Consider the following 17,124-nt stretch of genomic DNA (forward strand, 5'->3'; position numbering starts at 1 on the left):
AAATTGTAGAGAGGGTAGATTTATCCTTATTAGGCCCACATGGGCATGTATACAAATCCTGAGGGGGCACCTGGGTGGCTCAGTGGGTTAAGCCTCTGCCTTCAGCTCAGGTCATGATCTCAGGGTCCTGGGATCAGGCCTGGTATCCGGCTCTCTGCTCAGCAGGGAGCCTACTTCCTACTTCCCCCTCTCTCCCTCTGCCTGCCTTTCTGCCTACTTGTGATCTCTCTCTCTGTCAAATAAATAAATAAGGCCAGCAGGGTTAAAAAATGCTCACCCCTTGATAATTCTAAAAACCACTGAATTGGGCAGTGAAGTAAGTGAATGGTGTGGTATGTGACTCACAGGGCAATAAAATTCTAATAAAAAGAAGTTCACTCCCCCAGGCACCTCTGGGAAAAATTCCTTTAATAAAAAAGTTGTAGTACTTTTACACGATTGTCATCACCCTTTATCTACAGCACTCAATAGGGAAAATAAAAAACAAAGGACAACATAGTCACGCTCAGTATAAAAACGCAGGAATTCATTCCAATAGATCTTGTTGCTTGGAGAGGAGAGAGAAGTGTGCGGGGGCACAGGAGTCAAGCAGCTCCGGCTGGGGCGTCCGGAGCAATCCGAGGGACTGCTGAGAACCCGCCTCTAACTTTTTGAGGACAGCATTAAAAAAAAAAAAAAAAAAAACCCAGGTTGCAGTAAGAGGACTCATTCTAAGGAGAAGGGTCCATTCCAGAGAGAACCTCTTCACTGGGGGGTTTGGGGGCCTGGGGGATGGTCAGAGTCAGTCCGGACATTTATGGCAGGTGACAGACTCCCAGAAATTTGGCCTCGGAGGCAACCCTGGCCTAGTCTAGAGGTTTCCAGAGGTGAAATCAAACTGCCCAAATCCCTCCATTCTGAAAGGCTTAGAAACCAGCCCTTCGTGTCAGACGTGAGGGCCTCTCTCCTCCAAGTTGCTAAGGCCACTTCTTGACAGGCTCCCAAGTCCAGGCTCCAAGGAGGACTGAAGCTCCTTTGGAGAAGCCGCTGCGGCCCAACCTTGAGTCCCTGGTCCTGCGGGGAGGCGGCCTAGTCGTCCTGGCCGCCACCGTACATGTCCGCCAGCTTCTTGAAGCGGCTGCCCCACTCGTTCAGATAGTCATAGTCTTGATCCTGGTCAGAGGCTGAGGAGGTGAGGGAGCTCAGGGAGGCGGCGTCAGAGCCGCTGCCCTCATAGTCAAACACCAACAGGGAGTCGTAGGGCGGGGCCGTGGGGTCTGTGTTGGCCGCCTTCAGGTTCTGTGGCGACAAGAGCAGGCGGTTAGGAGCGGCACTCGGCCAGCCAGCAGCTGCGGGGCTCGGGCAAGTGGAGCCCACCCTGCTGAGCCTGCGTCTCATCCGTGAGGACATCTCTTCCCTTCAGGAAGGTTTTGGGAGGTGAAATGAAGTAATGCACATAAATGCTGAGCACTGAGCCCAGCATATGCCCAGTGCACGGCAGGACGGGCCAGAGGTCAAGGGCAAGAACTCTGAAATCAGACAGCTTGGGTGAGAACTTGGGCTTCACACCCTAGTTTTGTGACCTTGGGAAAACCCCTTAACCTCCAGGTGCTGTTTTTGTCTTGTCTCTAAACTGGGAGACTTCATATGGTTTTAGAGGAATAAAAAGTATATGTTAAATATACGTAAGGTGCTTATTAGAATAGTACCTGGCACACAGTCGAACATTATCTCCTCATTCATAAAATGAGGAAACAAGAGGATTCCCTCCCCGCAGCTGGTGTGGGGACTGAATGACACCATATTTGCAAACTATCTAAATGTCTGTCCAGAGACGTTCTAGAAACGGTCTTCGTCTGACTGGAGGGAAAAGTTCCAGGTATTTAGCTCCATGGTACTTTCTCAAACCATCTGCTCTGAGCAGCCTTCCCTGGATGCTTTTGTTTCTGCAGCATGCTCGGATACACTCCTGCTGAAGAATGGAGTCCAACCACCAGGCTACTTCTAGAAGGCAGGAGGCCAGCAGAAAGGTTCAAGGCAGGGTGAGGTATCTTGACTGTCCACCAAGCCCTCTGCCACTGCTGCTTCCTCACACTCCCTAAGATCCATCCATCTATGGCGCCTGGGCAGCTCAGTCGTTAAGCGTCTTCAGCTTAGGTCATGATCCCAAGGTCCTGGGATCCAGCATCGGGCTCCCTGCTCAGTGGGGAGTTTGCCTCTCCCTCCCTCACTGCTCTCGCCCAGCTCATGCTTGCTCTCTAGCTCTATCTCAAATAAATAAATAAAATCTTTTAAAAAAATTATCTTTTCCCCCCCTCTATCCACCTATCTTTTCCTCCCTCCCTCCTAGACTTCCTTCCTTCCTTGTATTAAGAACCTCCACTTATGGGGCACCCGGCTGGCTTGGTCGGCAGAGCATGCAACTCATGATCTTGAGGTCTGTGTTCGAGGCCCACATCAGGTGTAGAGCTTACTTAAAAAAAAAGAGAGAGAGAGAGGGGTGCTTGGGTGGCTTAGTGGGTTAAAGCCTCTGCCTTCAGCTCAGGTCATGATCCCAGGGTCCTGGGTTCGAGCCCCACATCAGGCTCTCTGCTCAGCAGGGAGCCTGTTTCCCCCTCTCTCTGCCTGCCTCTCTGCCTACTTGTGGTCTCTGTCTGTCAAATAAATAAATAAAATCTTTAAAAAAAAAGAGAGAGAGAGAAAGAGAGAAAACCCTCTGTTTACTGCTAATGAGGTACCAGCCTGTGAAGGCACCTATAATCTATCTCCTATGTAACTAGTTCAGTGGTTCTCACCACCCTGGCTGTATATTCAATTTTCAGCGTGGGGAGCTTTAAAAAAAAAAAAAAAAAAAAAATCAGAGCCTAAAAACCAAATGAATCCCTGCATTCCAGGCATCGCTGTTTTTCAAAATCCTTCAGATAAATCAAACGTGTGACCAGAATTAAAAGCATTGGAGACACTCAGCTATTATCAACAATACTATCATTACCTAGTAAATGCTACTTGTCAAGTCAGGAGTTCCTAGACTTAAATTACTTGGGATTTTTTTTTTTTTTAAGATTTTATTTATTTATTTGAGAGAAAGAGAATGAGCAAGAGCAAGTGAGTATGGGGTGGGGAACAGAGGGAGAGGGAATTTTTAAAAAATTCTGAAGCCTCAGGGTGCCTGAGTGGCTCAGTTGGATAACCATCTGCCTTCAGCTCCGGTCACGATCCTAGGGTTCTGGGTTCAAGCCCTGCATCAGGCTCCTGCCCAGCAGAGAGCCTGCTTCTAGGAGAGAGCCTGCTTCTAGGAAGCCTGCTTCTCCCTCTCCCTCTGCTGCTCCCCCTGCTTGTGCTCTCATCAAATAAATAAATAAAATCAATTTAAAAAAAATTCTGAAGCTTAGGTCACATCCAGATCAATTGTATCAATCCCTGCAAGGAGTTAGAGACACCAGTAGTTTTTGAAGTTCCCCAGGAGAATCCAATATTTGGGAACCACTGCTCCAGGTGCTTGTGCATCCAATCTTTAAAGCAATCTATAATAGGGGAGCTTGGGTGGCTCAGCTGATTAATCACCTGACTTTGTTTTGTTTTGTCTTTTTTTTTTTTTTTTTTTAAAGATTTTATTTATTTATTTGACAGATCACAGGTAGGCAGAGAGGCAGAGAGAGAGGAGGGAGCGGGCCTCCCGCTGAGCAGAGAGCCCGATGCAGGGCTCAATCCCAGGATCCTGAGATCATCCCCCAAGCCGAAGGCAGAGGCTTAACCCACTGAGCCACCCAGGCGCCCCAAGCACCTGACTTTGGGTCAGGTCATGATCTCAGGGTCCTGGGAACAGGCTGCTTAGGGCTCTGTGCTCAGCAAGGAGCCTGCTTCTCCCTCTGCCTCTACCCCTGCTCGTGCGCACTCTCTCAGATTAAGAAAAAGAAAGAAAAGAAATGAAAAGAAACAAAACAGAAAGGAAAGAAAAAAAGAAAAGAAAATGCCACCTATAACAGAGGGCCCCAACTCTGCTCCACAGTGGGATCACCTGGGACATTTAAACAACCAAACCTAGGTAGTCTGGCTGCACAGTTTTCTAACAACTGTTTTATTTGTTGAAAAAATGAATAAATCATTCCTAACCTATTGTTAACTAGTCTGCAACTTAGAATTTCATGAAGGAGAAAACTGAAGCCCAGAAGTTACTCAAATATGCCAGAGGTCCCACAGCTGGTTGATAAGGGAGGTAATATTTGAACCCAGAGCCAAGACCCCAAGCCCACGCTCTTTCTCCCATGCTGCTGATGGTTGAATAACGGGCCGCCCTCAGTTGGCCCCCAGGCCTCACCTCGATGATGAAGTTCCCAATCTCATCTGGGTTGGCTGGACGTGGACGGTACATGGGTGTGGGAATGAAGGTTGGCGCCACATCGTTGCGGAGAACCACCTCAGGACGGGCCTCCAGACCCCGGTGCAGTTGGGTGATGTCATAGTCCTTCATGAAAGTAAAGGAGATCGTGGGATGGAGAACACAGCCCCCCACCATTTATGTTGCAGCCCACTCCCCTGCCACGTGGTGTCCTGGTTCATGGGTAGGACTTAGAAGACAATCTTTGTCAGACATTTCTGAAAGCCCTTGTTTCTGTAGCTCTTCTTCCCAAAGGAAGCATAGGCTCGAGGCCGCTCTGACTAGGATCAAAGCGACCGCAGCTATGGACCAGACACCCTCTCGGAAGAGGAGAGCTGGTTGTCAGTCCTGTGTGAAGACTGATGCGTTCGGCCAGAGTCTGGTCAATGCAGCTAATGTGGTTTAGTTGGCTGGAACAATGACCCCTGCCAGTGGCCCTGGAGGCATCCAACTCCCCACCCCTAGACCCCTCAGTGCCTCACCTGGTCCTCCTCACCACCTCCCTCTTCACCATAGTAGAAGACATTGTCACGGGTGTCATCTTCTGGGAGCAGAAGGGGCTCCTTCACCTTCCTCTTCCTCCTCACCAACAAGAGGAGCACCAGCAGGAGGACTGGAAGAGTTAGGGAGGGTAAATATTTCCCCCACAATCACATAGCTGGCCAATACCCCCGAACCCTCAGAGCCCAGCTAATTTTAGATCCCTCTCCTTGGTAGCCACTGTTTTAAATACTTTCAATAGCTCCCCTGCACCTAGGAAAACCCCTAACTCCTTATCCAAGTGTACAGGAGCGCCCCCTGCCTGTGCCCGTACATATACACCCGTGAGCGGGTCTAACACACGGGCCTCCTTGGAGTGCCTCAAATGCACCCGGCACCTTCCGCTTAGGGCGCTTCACCTGGGCGCTCCTCCCCTGGAGCGCTCGGCACACGCGCAGCCACAGCCTAGTACCACCCCCTCCTGGCAGCCATCGGACCTTGTCCCCCACCCCCTCTGTATCATTTATTGTCAGTCTGCCCTTATTGGTGATACTGGTCCTCAAGGGACTCTCCTACCAGATGTTATTTTTCCAACAGGACTCTCTTCCAGTCCCCAGGTGACCCCTAAATTAGGCACAGATGTTAAGTTAAAAGCAAGACAGGGCAAGTCTGATGTGGTGCAGTAACTGGAACACAGGTGTAAACGCTATGTTGGTGTTTCAAGAGGAAGACTGGCTTTTAGGCATATGGTTGGAAGGGCCAGCAGGCTACTGGGACATGGAGGTATGGACCAGCAAATGCCCAGCTGTTCTCCCTAATGCCAGGACTGCCTCCAGTTAATCCCATGTATAGAAGGGTCCCCAGGAACCTCTCTGTAGCTGTTAAGTTGACAGGATACGGCCACTATTTACCTTTATCACTTTGGCCTGTTGACAGAACTGATGTCCATCTCTGGCCCAACACAACAAACCTAGTCTTCTTGGGAAGTCTATGGGTTCTCGGGATGCACACCCGATGTGGGCTATACAGTGTTCTTTCCCTCCTCCTTTTCTCTCCACTGAATCTGAGGAAAGGCAGGAGGTGAACTGGACTTTTCACCTGTGCCAAAGCTTATGTATCTGCCTACTGACATCTCCATTTGCACTATCTGGCAATTCTCCTCCCATGATCTTTTCCAAACTGGTTAATGGAAACTCTAGTCTCTACTTGTTTGGGTCTTAGAGACATGGATGGTTCTTTTCCTCATACCACATATGAATCTGAACAGATTCTGCCTTAAAATAGGACCATCTCTCATCGTCTCACCCCTAGATTACAGAAATAGCTACTTAATGCTCTTCCTGTCTCTACCCTTAACCCTGCACAGTCTGTTTAGTAGGAATCCTGTAAAACTCAAGTCAAATCACATCACTGCTTTGCTATAAACCTTCTGATGACTTCTTTCTTCCTTCCTTCCTTTCTTGCTGATTTTATTTATTTGACAGAGGGAACACAAGCAGGGGAAACATGAGACAGAAGGAGAAGCAGGCTCCCCACCAAGGAGGGAGCGTGACATGAGGCTTGATTCCAGGACCCTGGTATCATGACCTGAGCCAAAGGCAGATGCTTAACGACTGAGCTACCCAGGCGCCCTGATGACTTCACACTTCATCCAGACCCAGCATGATGCTTCACCACAACCATCACCTCTCTGACTCCATCTCCTACTTCTTTTCCTTTTGCTTTTTCCACTCTAGCCATTTGTTGTTTCCACACACCAAGTACAGCGCTGCCTCAGGGCCTTTGCACTTGCTATTCCTGAGATCTCTTCATGACTTGTTTCTTCATCTCTTTCAGGTCTTTACTTGAATACCCCTTCTGAGAAAAGCCTTTCTTACCCATCCTACTTGAGACGGCAGACCTCCTCTCCGTGCTTGCTTTTTGCCCATACCAACACCAATTTCTCTGCCAGCTGATTTGTCTGTTCTCTGCACTGGAAACTAAGCTCCATGAGGGCGGAAAGAGGTCTGTTTTATAAAGTGCTGCACCCCAGTGCCAGAAATAGTGCTGGGTGTGCAGGATGTGGACTAAAGCTTGCCCTTGTTAACTTCCTATTGGACTGCATGTGTTTCTGTGTAAGGACCAATTCAGAGAGTGGAAAAAGCCAATGGGAAAGGTTCTACCTTTAAAGAACTTCGTTTGTAACTAAACACGTCTGCCCCCTAGACCAGGGCCTCTCAAACCCTAGCATGCAATGGAACCCCTGGAGGGCTTGTGAAAACACAGATTACTGGGTCTTAGCCCTAAGCTTCTGAATTAGTAGGTCAGGATGGGCCTGAGAACTGGCCTTTCTAATAAGTTCCTGGCTCTGCTGATACTATTGGTCTGGAGATTGCACACTCAGAACAACTGCTCAAGCCTCTAGACGACATCATAGCAGGGCTCATTCTGTCTGTTCACCACTGTTTCCCGAAAGCCTGGCACGTTCCAGAAGCGCCATAAACATCTACCCACTGAATGACACCCCTAGAATTAAGAGCATCAGGAACAGATGGGCCATGTTGGGGATGCCTTAGTCCTAGCAGTTCAGGGTAGAATTGGGTCTTTGAATTACCCCATCCTCGGAGGAGAGAGAGTGTGGGTACTTACGCAAGAGAGCCAGGACAGCCCCCAGGATTGGGAGGAGGAAGCCACCCTTCCAAGGGTCAGGGCAGGTATTCACGTGGCCGTGGCAGTCACACACGGTGGCCTTGATCACCGTCAGCTGTTCATTGTTGCCACGGTCAGTCAGAGAAAGGTGTACATCATAGATGTCTTGCTTGAGGAACTTCTTCAAGGACAAGGCCACTGTGTTTCCTGGAGGAGACAGATAACGTTTGCCACAACACAGAGGTCACATTACCTTTTTTTTTTTTTTTTCTTTTTTTAAGGATATTTACTTACTTAAGAGAGAAAATGAAAGAGCACAAGAGGAGGATGGGTCAAAGGGAGAAGCAGACTCCCCACTGAGCAGGGAGCCCAGCACGGGGTTCGATCCCGGGACTCCAGGAAAATGACCTGAGCTGGAGGCAGTTGCTTACCCACCTGAGCTACCCAGGTGCTCCCATCGTCTTATTTTCCTAAAATCAAATTGATAGTCAGAGTATCTTTAAAATAATGAAGCTTTTAAAAAGCCATGTCATGCAGAGCCGATAATTTCTCAGCACCATTAGCTGCTCAACTGTTCTCCTCAACGTGAACCCAACAAAGTACATTCTTTCTGCGATAACTAACTCTATCTTTTAGCATTCATGCTGACTGACCACCTGTTTTCCTACCTGAAAGTTCACTACCTTTTATCATTAGAGCATTTTGCCACTGTAATAGTAAATAAGTTTATGCCTCAACTGTCAGATACAATTTCAGTACCTGAAACACCGATGTTTCTGCAAAAGCATTATTTTTTTCATAGATTTATTTATTTCAGAGATAGAGCCCAAGGGTGCAGGGGGAGGGGGAGAGGCAGAGAGCATCTTAAGCAGGCTCCACACTGAGCGCAGAGCCTCACAAGGGGCTCGATCTCAGGACCCCGAGGTCATGACCTGAGCCAAAATCAAGGGTCTGATGCGCAACCCACTGCACCATCCAGGTGCCCTGACAGCATCAGTTATTAATAAATGCAGGGGCGCCTGGGTGGCTCAGTGGGTTAAAGCCTCTGCCTTCGGCTCAGGTCATGATCCCAGGGTCCTGGGATCGAGCCCTACATTGGGCTCTCTGCTCTGCAGGGAGCCTGCTTCCTCCTCTCTCTCTCTGCCTGCCTCTCTGCTTATTTGTGATCTCTGTCAAATAAATAAATAAAATCTTAAAAAATAAATAGATAAATAAATAAATGCGAACGCACATGGCTGGTGACGTAACAGACATTGGTGAGCAGGTTGGAGAGGCTGCCGGCTGCACCGTCACAGCATCAGTGATGCACACGAGGTTTGGGGGCGCTGGTGGTGAGGCTGCAGTGGGCACAGGGCTAACCTGCCTTCCAAGGCCCAGGGCGGGTGGCAGGTTAACCTCAAAGCAGAAGCCAAGCCAAGTGTCAGTGGGGGTGCATGAGGGGTTCCACTCTGGGGAGGCTGTGTGGCGGTCTGAGAATGGGGAAGAGGGCTACGTTTGTGGGTGAGAGATACAGGGTCAGTGGCTTCTCTGAAGAAAGGCTTTAGTTTGTTTATTTACTTTTTTTTAACTTTTATTTGACAGAGAGACACAGCGAGAGGGAACACAAGCGGGGGGAGTGGGAGAGGGAGAAGCAGGCTTCAGGCCGAGCAGGGAGCCCAATGCAGGGCTCAATCTCAAGACCCTGGGATCGTGACCTGAGCTGAAGGCAGACGGTTAACAACTGAGCCACCCAGGCGCCCTGGACCTTCAGTTTGGACTTGTTTCTCATGGAAGGAGCCATTAGCCAGGGTAGCATGACTTCTCCTCATGCAGAATCCTCACATGCTAGCAGGGTCCCCCAGTCACTGGAGCAACCAAAACCCACCTCATGATGATAGCTCCCCCACCCTCAGGCTTGCTGGCCTATTTAGACACTGACCTCAGGCCACGTTTTGTTCAAAGGTTTTGCATACTTGCTGGGCTCCTCTTAGTAAGAAAGCCTGAAGGGAGGGTGCCTGGGTGGCTCAGTGGGTTAAGCCTCTGCCTTCAGCTCAGGTCATGATCTCAGGGTCTTGGGATTGGGCCCCACATCTGGCTCTCTGCTCAGTGCGGAGCCTGCTACCCCCACCCCTGCCTGCCTCTCTGCCTACGTGTGATCTCTCTCTGTGTGATAAATAAATAAATCTTAAAAAAAGAAAAAAAAAAAGCCTGAAGGGAGACTCCGCCCTGTTCCCATGCAGCAATGGCAGGTGGACAGGGAGCTCTGCGGGCTGAATGTCCAGTCCACATGACAAGGCCAAGGTCAGGTATTTCACCCGAACATCCCCACCACCACCTCGCACCCACGCCAGAGGGCGGATTTCACAAGGGATGAGGGCGGTGCTGGTGACTAAGCGGACACTGACTGGGAGTGAGTCTCTCCTCTCATCTCCACCGCCGCTTTGAGAGGAGGTACCTCTAGCCTCATTTTACCAACGCAGAAATTGAAGCTTAGGGAGGCTAAGAAACCAGACTGAGGTCATGCATGGGTAAAGTTTGGATTAATTCCTCTGACAACAAGAACATGGTCAGAGAGAAAAAACTAAACATAAAACCAAGAACCAGGGTCACGTGGATGGCTCAGTCAGTAAAGCATCTGACTTCGACTCCGGTCATGATCCTGGGATGGAGCCCCACACTGGGCTCCCCTGCTCAGAGGGGAGTCTGCTTGATCCTATCCCCCAGCCCTCCCCTTGTTTTCTCACTCAAATAAATAAAATATTGGAAGGAAGGAAGAAAGGAAGGGGGGAGAGAGAGAGAGAAAGAAAGAAAACAAAAAGACCCCCCAGAACCAGGTATCAGTACTGTCATCGGGTGATGGTACCACTGGACGTTGGCCACATGCTCACACCTCAGCGAGCTAGACCTGTGACTGCTGCCTGGGAAGAATGCTGGTGACGGTGCTTGCTCACTCCTACTGAGCACGGAGTACCAGACGAGAGGCGTCTGGTGAAATCACTTACTTCATCTTCAGGATAACTGGATGGAAGTTGTTACAATTATTGACACCAACCCTACAAATAGGGTTAACTGAGGAACAGTGAGGTTCGGTAACTTGTCCATAATCGCAAAACTAATAAATGGCGGGAAAATAGCTTCTAGGCCACAAGGGAGTGATAGGAGACCAGCTTGGGTTCCTCAAAGGAAAGGTGCCAGGCATACATACCCAGGTGACAGAAATCATAAAATTGAGACAATGTGGGTATCAGAAGCAGGTCTCCTGAGTTCTTTCTGGGCTGGGCTCAGCAAGAACAACAGACACTGGGCACTGGGTTCCTTCGGGGCAGAGCCTGTGTGTACTGGTTCCCTATTTCCCTCCTGGGGGAGGGAGGGGCCCAAGAGGAAGGGGAGACATTTTAAACCAAAGTGAACAGTGTCTCTCCAGGGGCCTCACTGGCTTTTGGGGCTGGATCTTTCTCACACACCAAGTCCTCACTCACTTGATGCCACTTGACCCCTCCCAGGCCAGTGACAACTGAAAAGCCATGAAAGACTGAGAAGCTCTGGGGGGAACGAGAAAAAGAAACGACGGGGAGGTGGACGGGAGCAGGTGTGGCTTCAGCTTCTGGTCCATACTCACACTCTCTGTGGCCTTGGGCACGCTACTTAACCTCTCTGAGCCTCACTATCATCTGTAACTCCAGATAAAAGTACTGCCCACAGAGGGTGGTAGAAACATTACGTAAGGAACGAAAAGATACCTTGCGTATTGTCAGGGGTTAATAAATGATAAGCGACAGAACATCAGTGGTAATGCACAGTGCCTAGATTCAAATTGTGAATTCAAATTGTGGCATCATTTTCTAGCCAGAATGCCTCTGGCAAGATACTTAACCTTCTAGAAGCCTTGGTTTCCTCATCTGTAAAATGGGCACACACTGATGTATATATGTGGGTTGCCGTGAGGACTGAGCAACCTCATCTATGAAGCGTCTTCAGTGCTCTCTAGCACACAGCAGGCATGCTCAGGCCATGTGGGCTATCATCACCGCAGGAGTCCTAGCTCTTTCATCATGTGCGACTGAGAAAGTCAAACCCTCTCTCCCCCTGCCTCAGTTTTTCCAATTGTACTGGAAAGTGGCTGGACTAGAATATTCTTAAAGGCTTACACTAAGTTAATTAAGCAGCATTTGGTTGATGTTCTTAATTCAGTGGAATGTATGTGGGGTTCTGGTATGGGGCACATGCCCACCTACCGCCAGCACTCACTCACCTTTCTCGTTGACCTCTGCTGTCCAGTAGATGTCTGCGTCGTGTGTGAGCTGGGCCTGGAAAGGGGAGGTGTGGGGGGACAGGTCCTTGTCTGTGATGTTCAGCACTTGGGCCACTGGGCTTTGGTTGCAGATGGTGATGTGACGGGGCTCGGGGACGGGGCCGTGGTCGTTGATGTCCATCAGAGTTAGCAGGAGGGTTCCGGTGCCAGTGGTGGGAGGGTTCCCTGTTCATAATTACACACAGTAGCCCTTTCAGCATCTGCCCTTGGTTGGGGTGACAGATGAATGCTAAGCTCTCTGATCTACCCAATCAGTCTCAGGATATCCCATTGATAGCCCTGCTATAACTTTTCAAGTCCCTCCACGTCCTGCCCTAGTCTCATCATAGATCAAACCAGTGAAGGCAAATCCAGGACAATCATGGCATCATTCTCAGCAGATTTTCCTAACTGATCACAGCAGCTAGAGCCACTACTCATCTGTCCCAAGGGGAAACCTACTGGCCACCTCAGGGCTGATGCCATGTTTGCTGAGCTCTGGGGCCAGGTCCCTTCACAGTCCTGCCGTGACTTCTCGCCTGCTTCCAGGCCTTGTTTCATCGTGTCAAGCAAAGACATCAAATCACACCACAACCCCCAGCTCTGTCAGTGTGACATCACTCATCAATCACGCCACTTCCCAGGCAGACCCTTCTAATCAAATCACAAGGGGAAACTGACAGTCCGACCCAGGTGTCAGTGAACCACACACTTGGGATGAAAGAAATCGTTCTCCTAATACGTGGGTCTTAGGGAAACCATAGCCAGTTCTAGTCTTTAAAAGTCTCCTCTGCAAGTCCCCCATGGCCCTCCAGATTGGTTTGCTGATAGCCCTCCCTGACACCCTACTCGGTTCGGGGAGGGGATGTGCTATGCCGTGGGCTCCAAAGGCACCGAAGCGGACGGGCTAGGAGGAAGCTCTCACCGTTGTCTGTGGCCAAGACCACAACTTTATAGACATTGTTCTTCACAAACTGTTCATCCTCACGGTCTAAGACCCCTGTGGCGGTGACCTGCCCACTGTCTGGGTCCACTGCTAGCCACCCTGCTGGCTCTCTCAGGATGTGGTAGCTGGAATGGAAAAGGTGGGAAGAGTCATACCCAGTATACTTAGAATTCTGGTTGTCATTCCAACTGGCAGACGGTGTCATGGGACTTGGGGTTCCCAAGCATGATCACATGAAAAATGCATCTCCCCGCCAAATGGGAGCCTGAGCAGCAGGCAGACAGCCCAGCAGGGACACATGATAGAGAGTGGCTATACCCGCCCCCTGGATCTCTGCTCAGAGTCCTCAGCCTTGGGGAGGGTAGGAAGGGAAGGCACTGTGCAGGGGTGATGGTCAAAATATGTAGCAATCTTAACGGTAATCAGAACAAGCGCTGACCACAGCAAACAGCCCCTCTGATGCTACTAGTGCTTCTGGATGCTTCCAAGTCCGGCTCCTGGTTACCTGATCTTCTGATCCCCCTGGTCAGGATCCTGTGCTGTGTAGGTGCACACAGGCTCCCCGACAGAGATGCCCTCCTGGACCTCAATGACTTTGGAGGGCGGGACAAACGCAGGTGCTTCATTCACGTCGTCCACGCGGACCACTACGGTGGCTGTGGACACTGGGAGCTTCACCACAAAGGGGGCCTCGTTGGTCACTTCAACATACAGGACGTGCTGGTTTTTGGCCTCGAAGTCTAAGCCCTGCGGGAGAAGAGGAAGGACCTGAGCTGCCAAAGTCTGAGGAGGACCCACGCAGTGCTGTGATGTCAGAAAGAAAGGGCCTGTGGCCAGGGGCTGGAAGCTCCCAGCATCCACAGTACTGTCCTTCCCGGGGCACCTGGGTGGTGCAGTCGGTTAAGCATCTGACTCTTGGTTTCGGCTCCAGATGTGATCTCAGGGTTGTGAAATCCAGCCCCATGTAGAGGCTGGCACTGAGCTCCATGCTCGATGCTGGGTCTGCTTGAGTTTCTCTCTCTCCCTCTGCCCCTCTCCTGCCTCTCTCTCTAAAACAAATAAATCTTTAAAAAAGAAATACTGTCGGGGCGCCTGGGTGGCTCAGTGGGTTAAGCCGCTGCCTTCGGCTCAGGTCATGATCCCAGGTCCTGGGTTCGAGCCCCACATCAGGCTTTCTGCTCAGCAGGGAGCCTGCTTCCTCCTCTCTCTCTGCCTGCCTCTCTGCTTACTTGTGATTTCTCTCTGTCAAATAAATAAATAAAATCTTAAAAAAAAAAAAAAAAAAAAGAAATGCTGTCTTTTCCATAAAGCCTTTCTTGCACTTTTTTTTTGAGTGGGGGGAGAGGGAGAGGGACAGAGAGAATCTTAGGCAGGCTCCACGCCCCGGTGCCGAGCCTGAGTGGGACTCGATCTCACAACCCTGAGATCATGACCTGAGCTGAAATCAAGAGTTGGACACGTAACCATCTGAGCCACCCTGGTGCCCCATCCTCCCGACCTTTCTGAGTGGCTGGTAGGGCCTTTCAGACTACCCCTAGACCAAGCCCTAGAGCTGGCTCCCAAGAGGGTGGCGCAGGGCATGCAGTAGAAACCTGTGGAGGCCTTTCTGGTTGTCCTAATGATGGGGATGCTGTTGGCATTGATAGGCTGGGGTAGGGCACAAAGAACTGTCCCACAGGCCATGTGACTTGCCAGTAGCCCCTTGGACGTTCATGTATTCATGGGTGTGAAAACTCTTGTTTACTATTTGTCTTACATATAAACTAAGTTTTTGGTGTTGTTTTAATATATACTGACTTTTCCAGGAATGCAACTTCTGAGGGGAGTTTGTAGTTCGGTTTGTCCAGGCCTTTCCTAAAAGTTGTGTATTTGCTGTTCGGTGAAGACATTGCTATGCCTGTGGGACGCATGAGCCGCCTTAGTGACATGCAATTTCCACCTCATTTGGACGATTCCACAAAGAGATGCAAGTAACTGACTACTTTATTATGTTTTCTAGTATGTACCCCAAAGCTTACATACAGAAATATCTTATTATCAGTAATTTTCCTGTAAGATTCTCCTTTATTTCATAATTAGGGTATTCTATTTTTCTAGAAATTGTGTAAGTTATAAAAGTTACATTATAAATGAAATTCATAATGAGGGCACTGCAAACTTTTTGTTGCAGGAAGGAGATAGTCAGGGGTGCCTGGGTGGCTCACGGGGTTGGGCCTCTGCCTTCAGCTCAGGTCATGATCTCAGAGTCCTGGGATCGAGCCCCATATCAGGCTCTCTGCTCAGCAGGGAGCCTGTTTCCTCTGCTCTCTCTGCCTGCCTCTCTGCCTACTTGTGATCTCTGTCTGTCAAATAAATAAAAAAAATAAAATCTTAAAAAAAAAAAAAGAAGATGGGGCGCCTGGGGGGCTCAGTGGGTTAAAGCCTCTGCCTTTAGCTCAGGTCATGATCTCAGGGTCCTGGGATCGAGCCCCACATCAGGCTCTCTGCTCAGCAGGGAGCTTGCTTCCTCCCCTCTCTCTCTCTGCCTACTTGTGATCGGTCTGTCAAATAAATAAAATCTTTAAAAAAAAAAAAAAGATAGTCGCTAAAGTACATAAAACCCTGCTTCTCTAAGTCACTTTTTTTTTTTTTTTTAAAGATTTTATTATTTGAGAGAGAGACCAACAGCACAAGCAGGGGGACCAGTAGGCTCCCCACTGAGCTGGGAGCCTGATGCAGGGCTCGATCCCAGGACTCTGGGATCATGACCTGAGTGGAAGGCAGTCGCTTAACCGACTGAGCCACCCAGCCGCCCCAGGTCATTCTTCATAAAAAACCAAGAGGTTAAAGAAATAAAAAAATGATTAGGCCCATCTTCTTTTTTTTTTTTTCTTTTAAGATTTTATTTATTTATTTGCAGTGACTCTCACCTGTATTATGAATGGAGTCCCTCGGTAAGATACACTTTGAACAAATTCATTCCTCAACATGACAGGGATGGGAAAGTGTCAGAAGGCACAGGCCTGCTGCACTCCCTGGTGAATGTTCCAAAGTAGGTGTCCCCAGGCAGGTGGTATACTGAATGTCCCTTGTCTAAAGCCCAAATGGACTCACCTTTCGGGTCGTCAGGATGCCCTGGTTGCTCTCGGGGTGGGTGGTGATGGTAAAATGGCCCCCGTCGTCACCTTCCAGGATGCGGTAGGTGGCACGCCATGCCGGCGAGCTGGGGGCATCCAGGTCAGTCACCGTCAGCCTCTGCACCTCCTGGCCCACCGTGTTCTCAGGTACACGGGCCTCGTACTGTCGGCGCGGGAAGCACAGCTCCATCAGAGCAGAGACTGACCGCCCACCCCGAGACTGTTCCCCTCTTCGCCAGCTGTGGATCCTCCGGGCAACTCAGTCTTCCTGGGACCACCCAACCCACACCCCACGGTTTCAGGACCCACACAGATGCAGCATGTCCTCAGAGCCGCTGGGAGAGACCACAGGGACCTGTTTTTCCTACATCTGAGGGCAAAATACTCCCGCCAGCTCACTGGGTCTGGGTGCCCTGAACCCTGCCATGTGTGGCCGTCTACCTAGATGAGATCGAAAAGGTATGAAGACGGTGGCAAGGAAGACTAGGGGCCTGATGGCTCTATGGCCTGGATCAGGAACATTTTTGGAAGTTCTGGGACAGGTGGCAAACACTGGGAGCTCAACTGCTTGCAGCAAATTTTTACTCAAGCCTAAATCATGTTTAGGAGCCAGTTATCTATCCACCTCCCCCGAGTTATCTAATGACGGAAGGGGGTAAGTTGACTGGCATGGAGTCCTCTGTCACCGGAGGTGTGCAGAGCATTCTCGGGGGCGGGGGGGGGGGGGGAAGGTGGGCACGTACAGCTGTGAGGCCAATTCTAAGTGCTCATACTGTTGAACACTTTTCTTTCTTTCTGCCTATTCTTCTTCCTTTCAGTAAACTCCACCCCCAACGAGGGGCCTGAGCTCATGACATGGAGATCAAGAGTCAGTCACATGCTCCAATGACTGAGCCAGCCAGGTGCCCCTCAACATGGCTTTCGTATCAAGCACTTCTGTACTGAGAACGGCGTTATCAACTATCCAGAGATTATTCCTTTCAACACGGAGAATGATGCAAGGAATATCATCTTCATTTCACAGATTCGGAAATGGGGCGCAAAGACGTTAGGCAGTTTGTCTCTTGTCACACAGCCTAGTAAGTGGTGGGGCAGGACTAGAGGCAAAGTGAGCTCGTTCCAGAGTTTCATTAGAAATGAAAAACCTGGGGCGCCTGGGTGGCTCAGTGGGTTAAGCCGCTGCCTTCGGCTCAGGTCATGATCTCAGGGTCCTGGGATCGAGCCCCGCATCGGGCTCTCTGCTCAGCAGGGAGCCTGCTTCCTCCTCTCTCTCTGCCTGCCTCTCTGCCTGCTTGTGATCTCTCTCTCTGTCAAATAAATAAATAAA

The 17,124-nt window shown here is 49.9% G+C and overlaps 1 protein-coding gene across 2 annotated transcripts in view; it reads right to left on the reverse strand.

Annotated features, from left to right (window-relative positions):
* Positions 1-391: 391 nt before the first annotated feature.
* CDH3 (cadherin 3) overlaps positions 392-17,124 on the reverse strand; it is a 67,557-nt gene continuing 50,824 nt past the window's right edge. For both annotated transcript variants that reach the window (XM_047712224.1, XM_047712223.1), the window contains 8 exons: positions 15,775-15,960; positions 13,187-13,428; positions 12,661-12,806; positions 11,697-11,921; positions 7,466-7,672; positions 4,840-4,970; positions 4,298-4,444; positions 392-1,278 (listed from right to left, as the gene is read on the reverse strand). In XM_047712224.1, coding sequence (XP_047568180.1) covers positions 1,069-1,278; positions 4,298-4,444; positions 4,840-4,970; positions 7,466-7,672; positions 11,697-11,921; positions 12,661-12,806; positions 13,187-13,428; positions 15,775-15,960 — 1,494 coding nt within the window. In that variant the 3' untranslated portion in view covers positions 392-1,068. The remainder of the gene's footprint in view (positions 1,279-4,297; positions 4,445-4,839; positions 4,971-7,465; positions 7,673-11,696; positions 11,922-12,660; positions 12,807-13,186; positions 13,429-15,774; positions 15,961-17,124) is intronic.

The sequence above is a fragment of the Lutra lutra genome, chromosome 17 (genome assembly GCF_902655055.1).
Source record: "Lutra lutra chromosome 17, mLutLut1.2, whole genome shotgun sequence".
Lineage (NCBI taxonomy): Eukaryota > Metazoa > Chordata > Mammalia > Carnivora > Mustelidae > Lutra > Lutra lutra.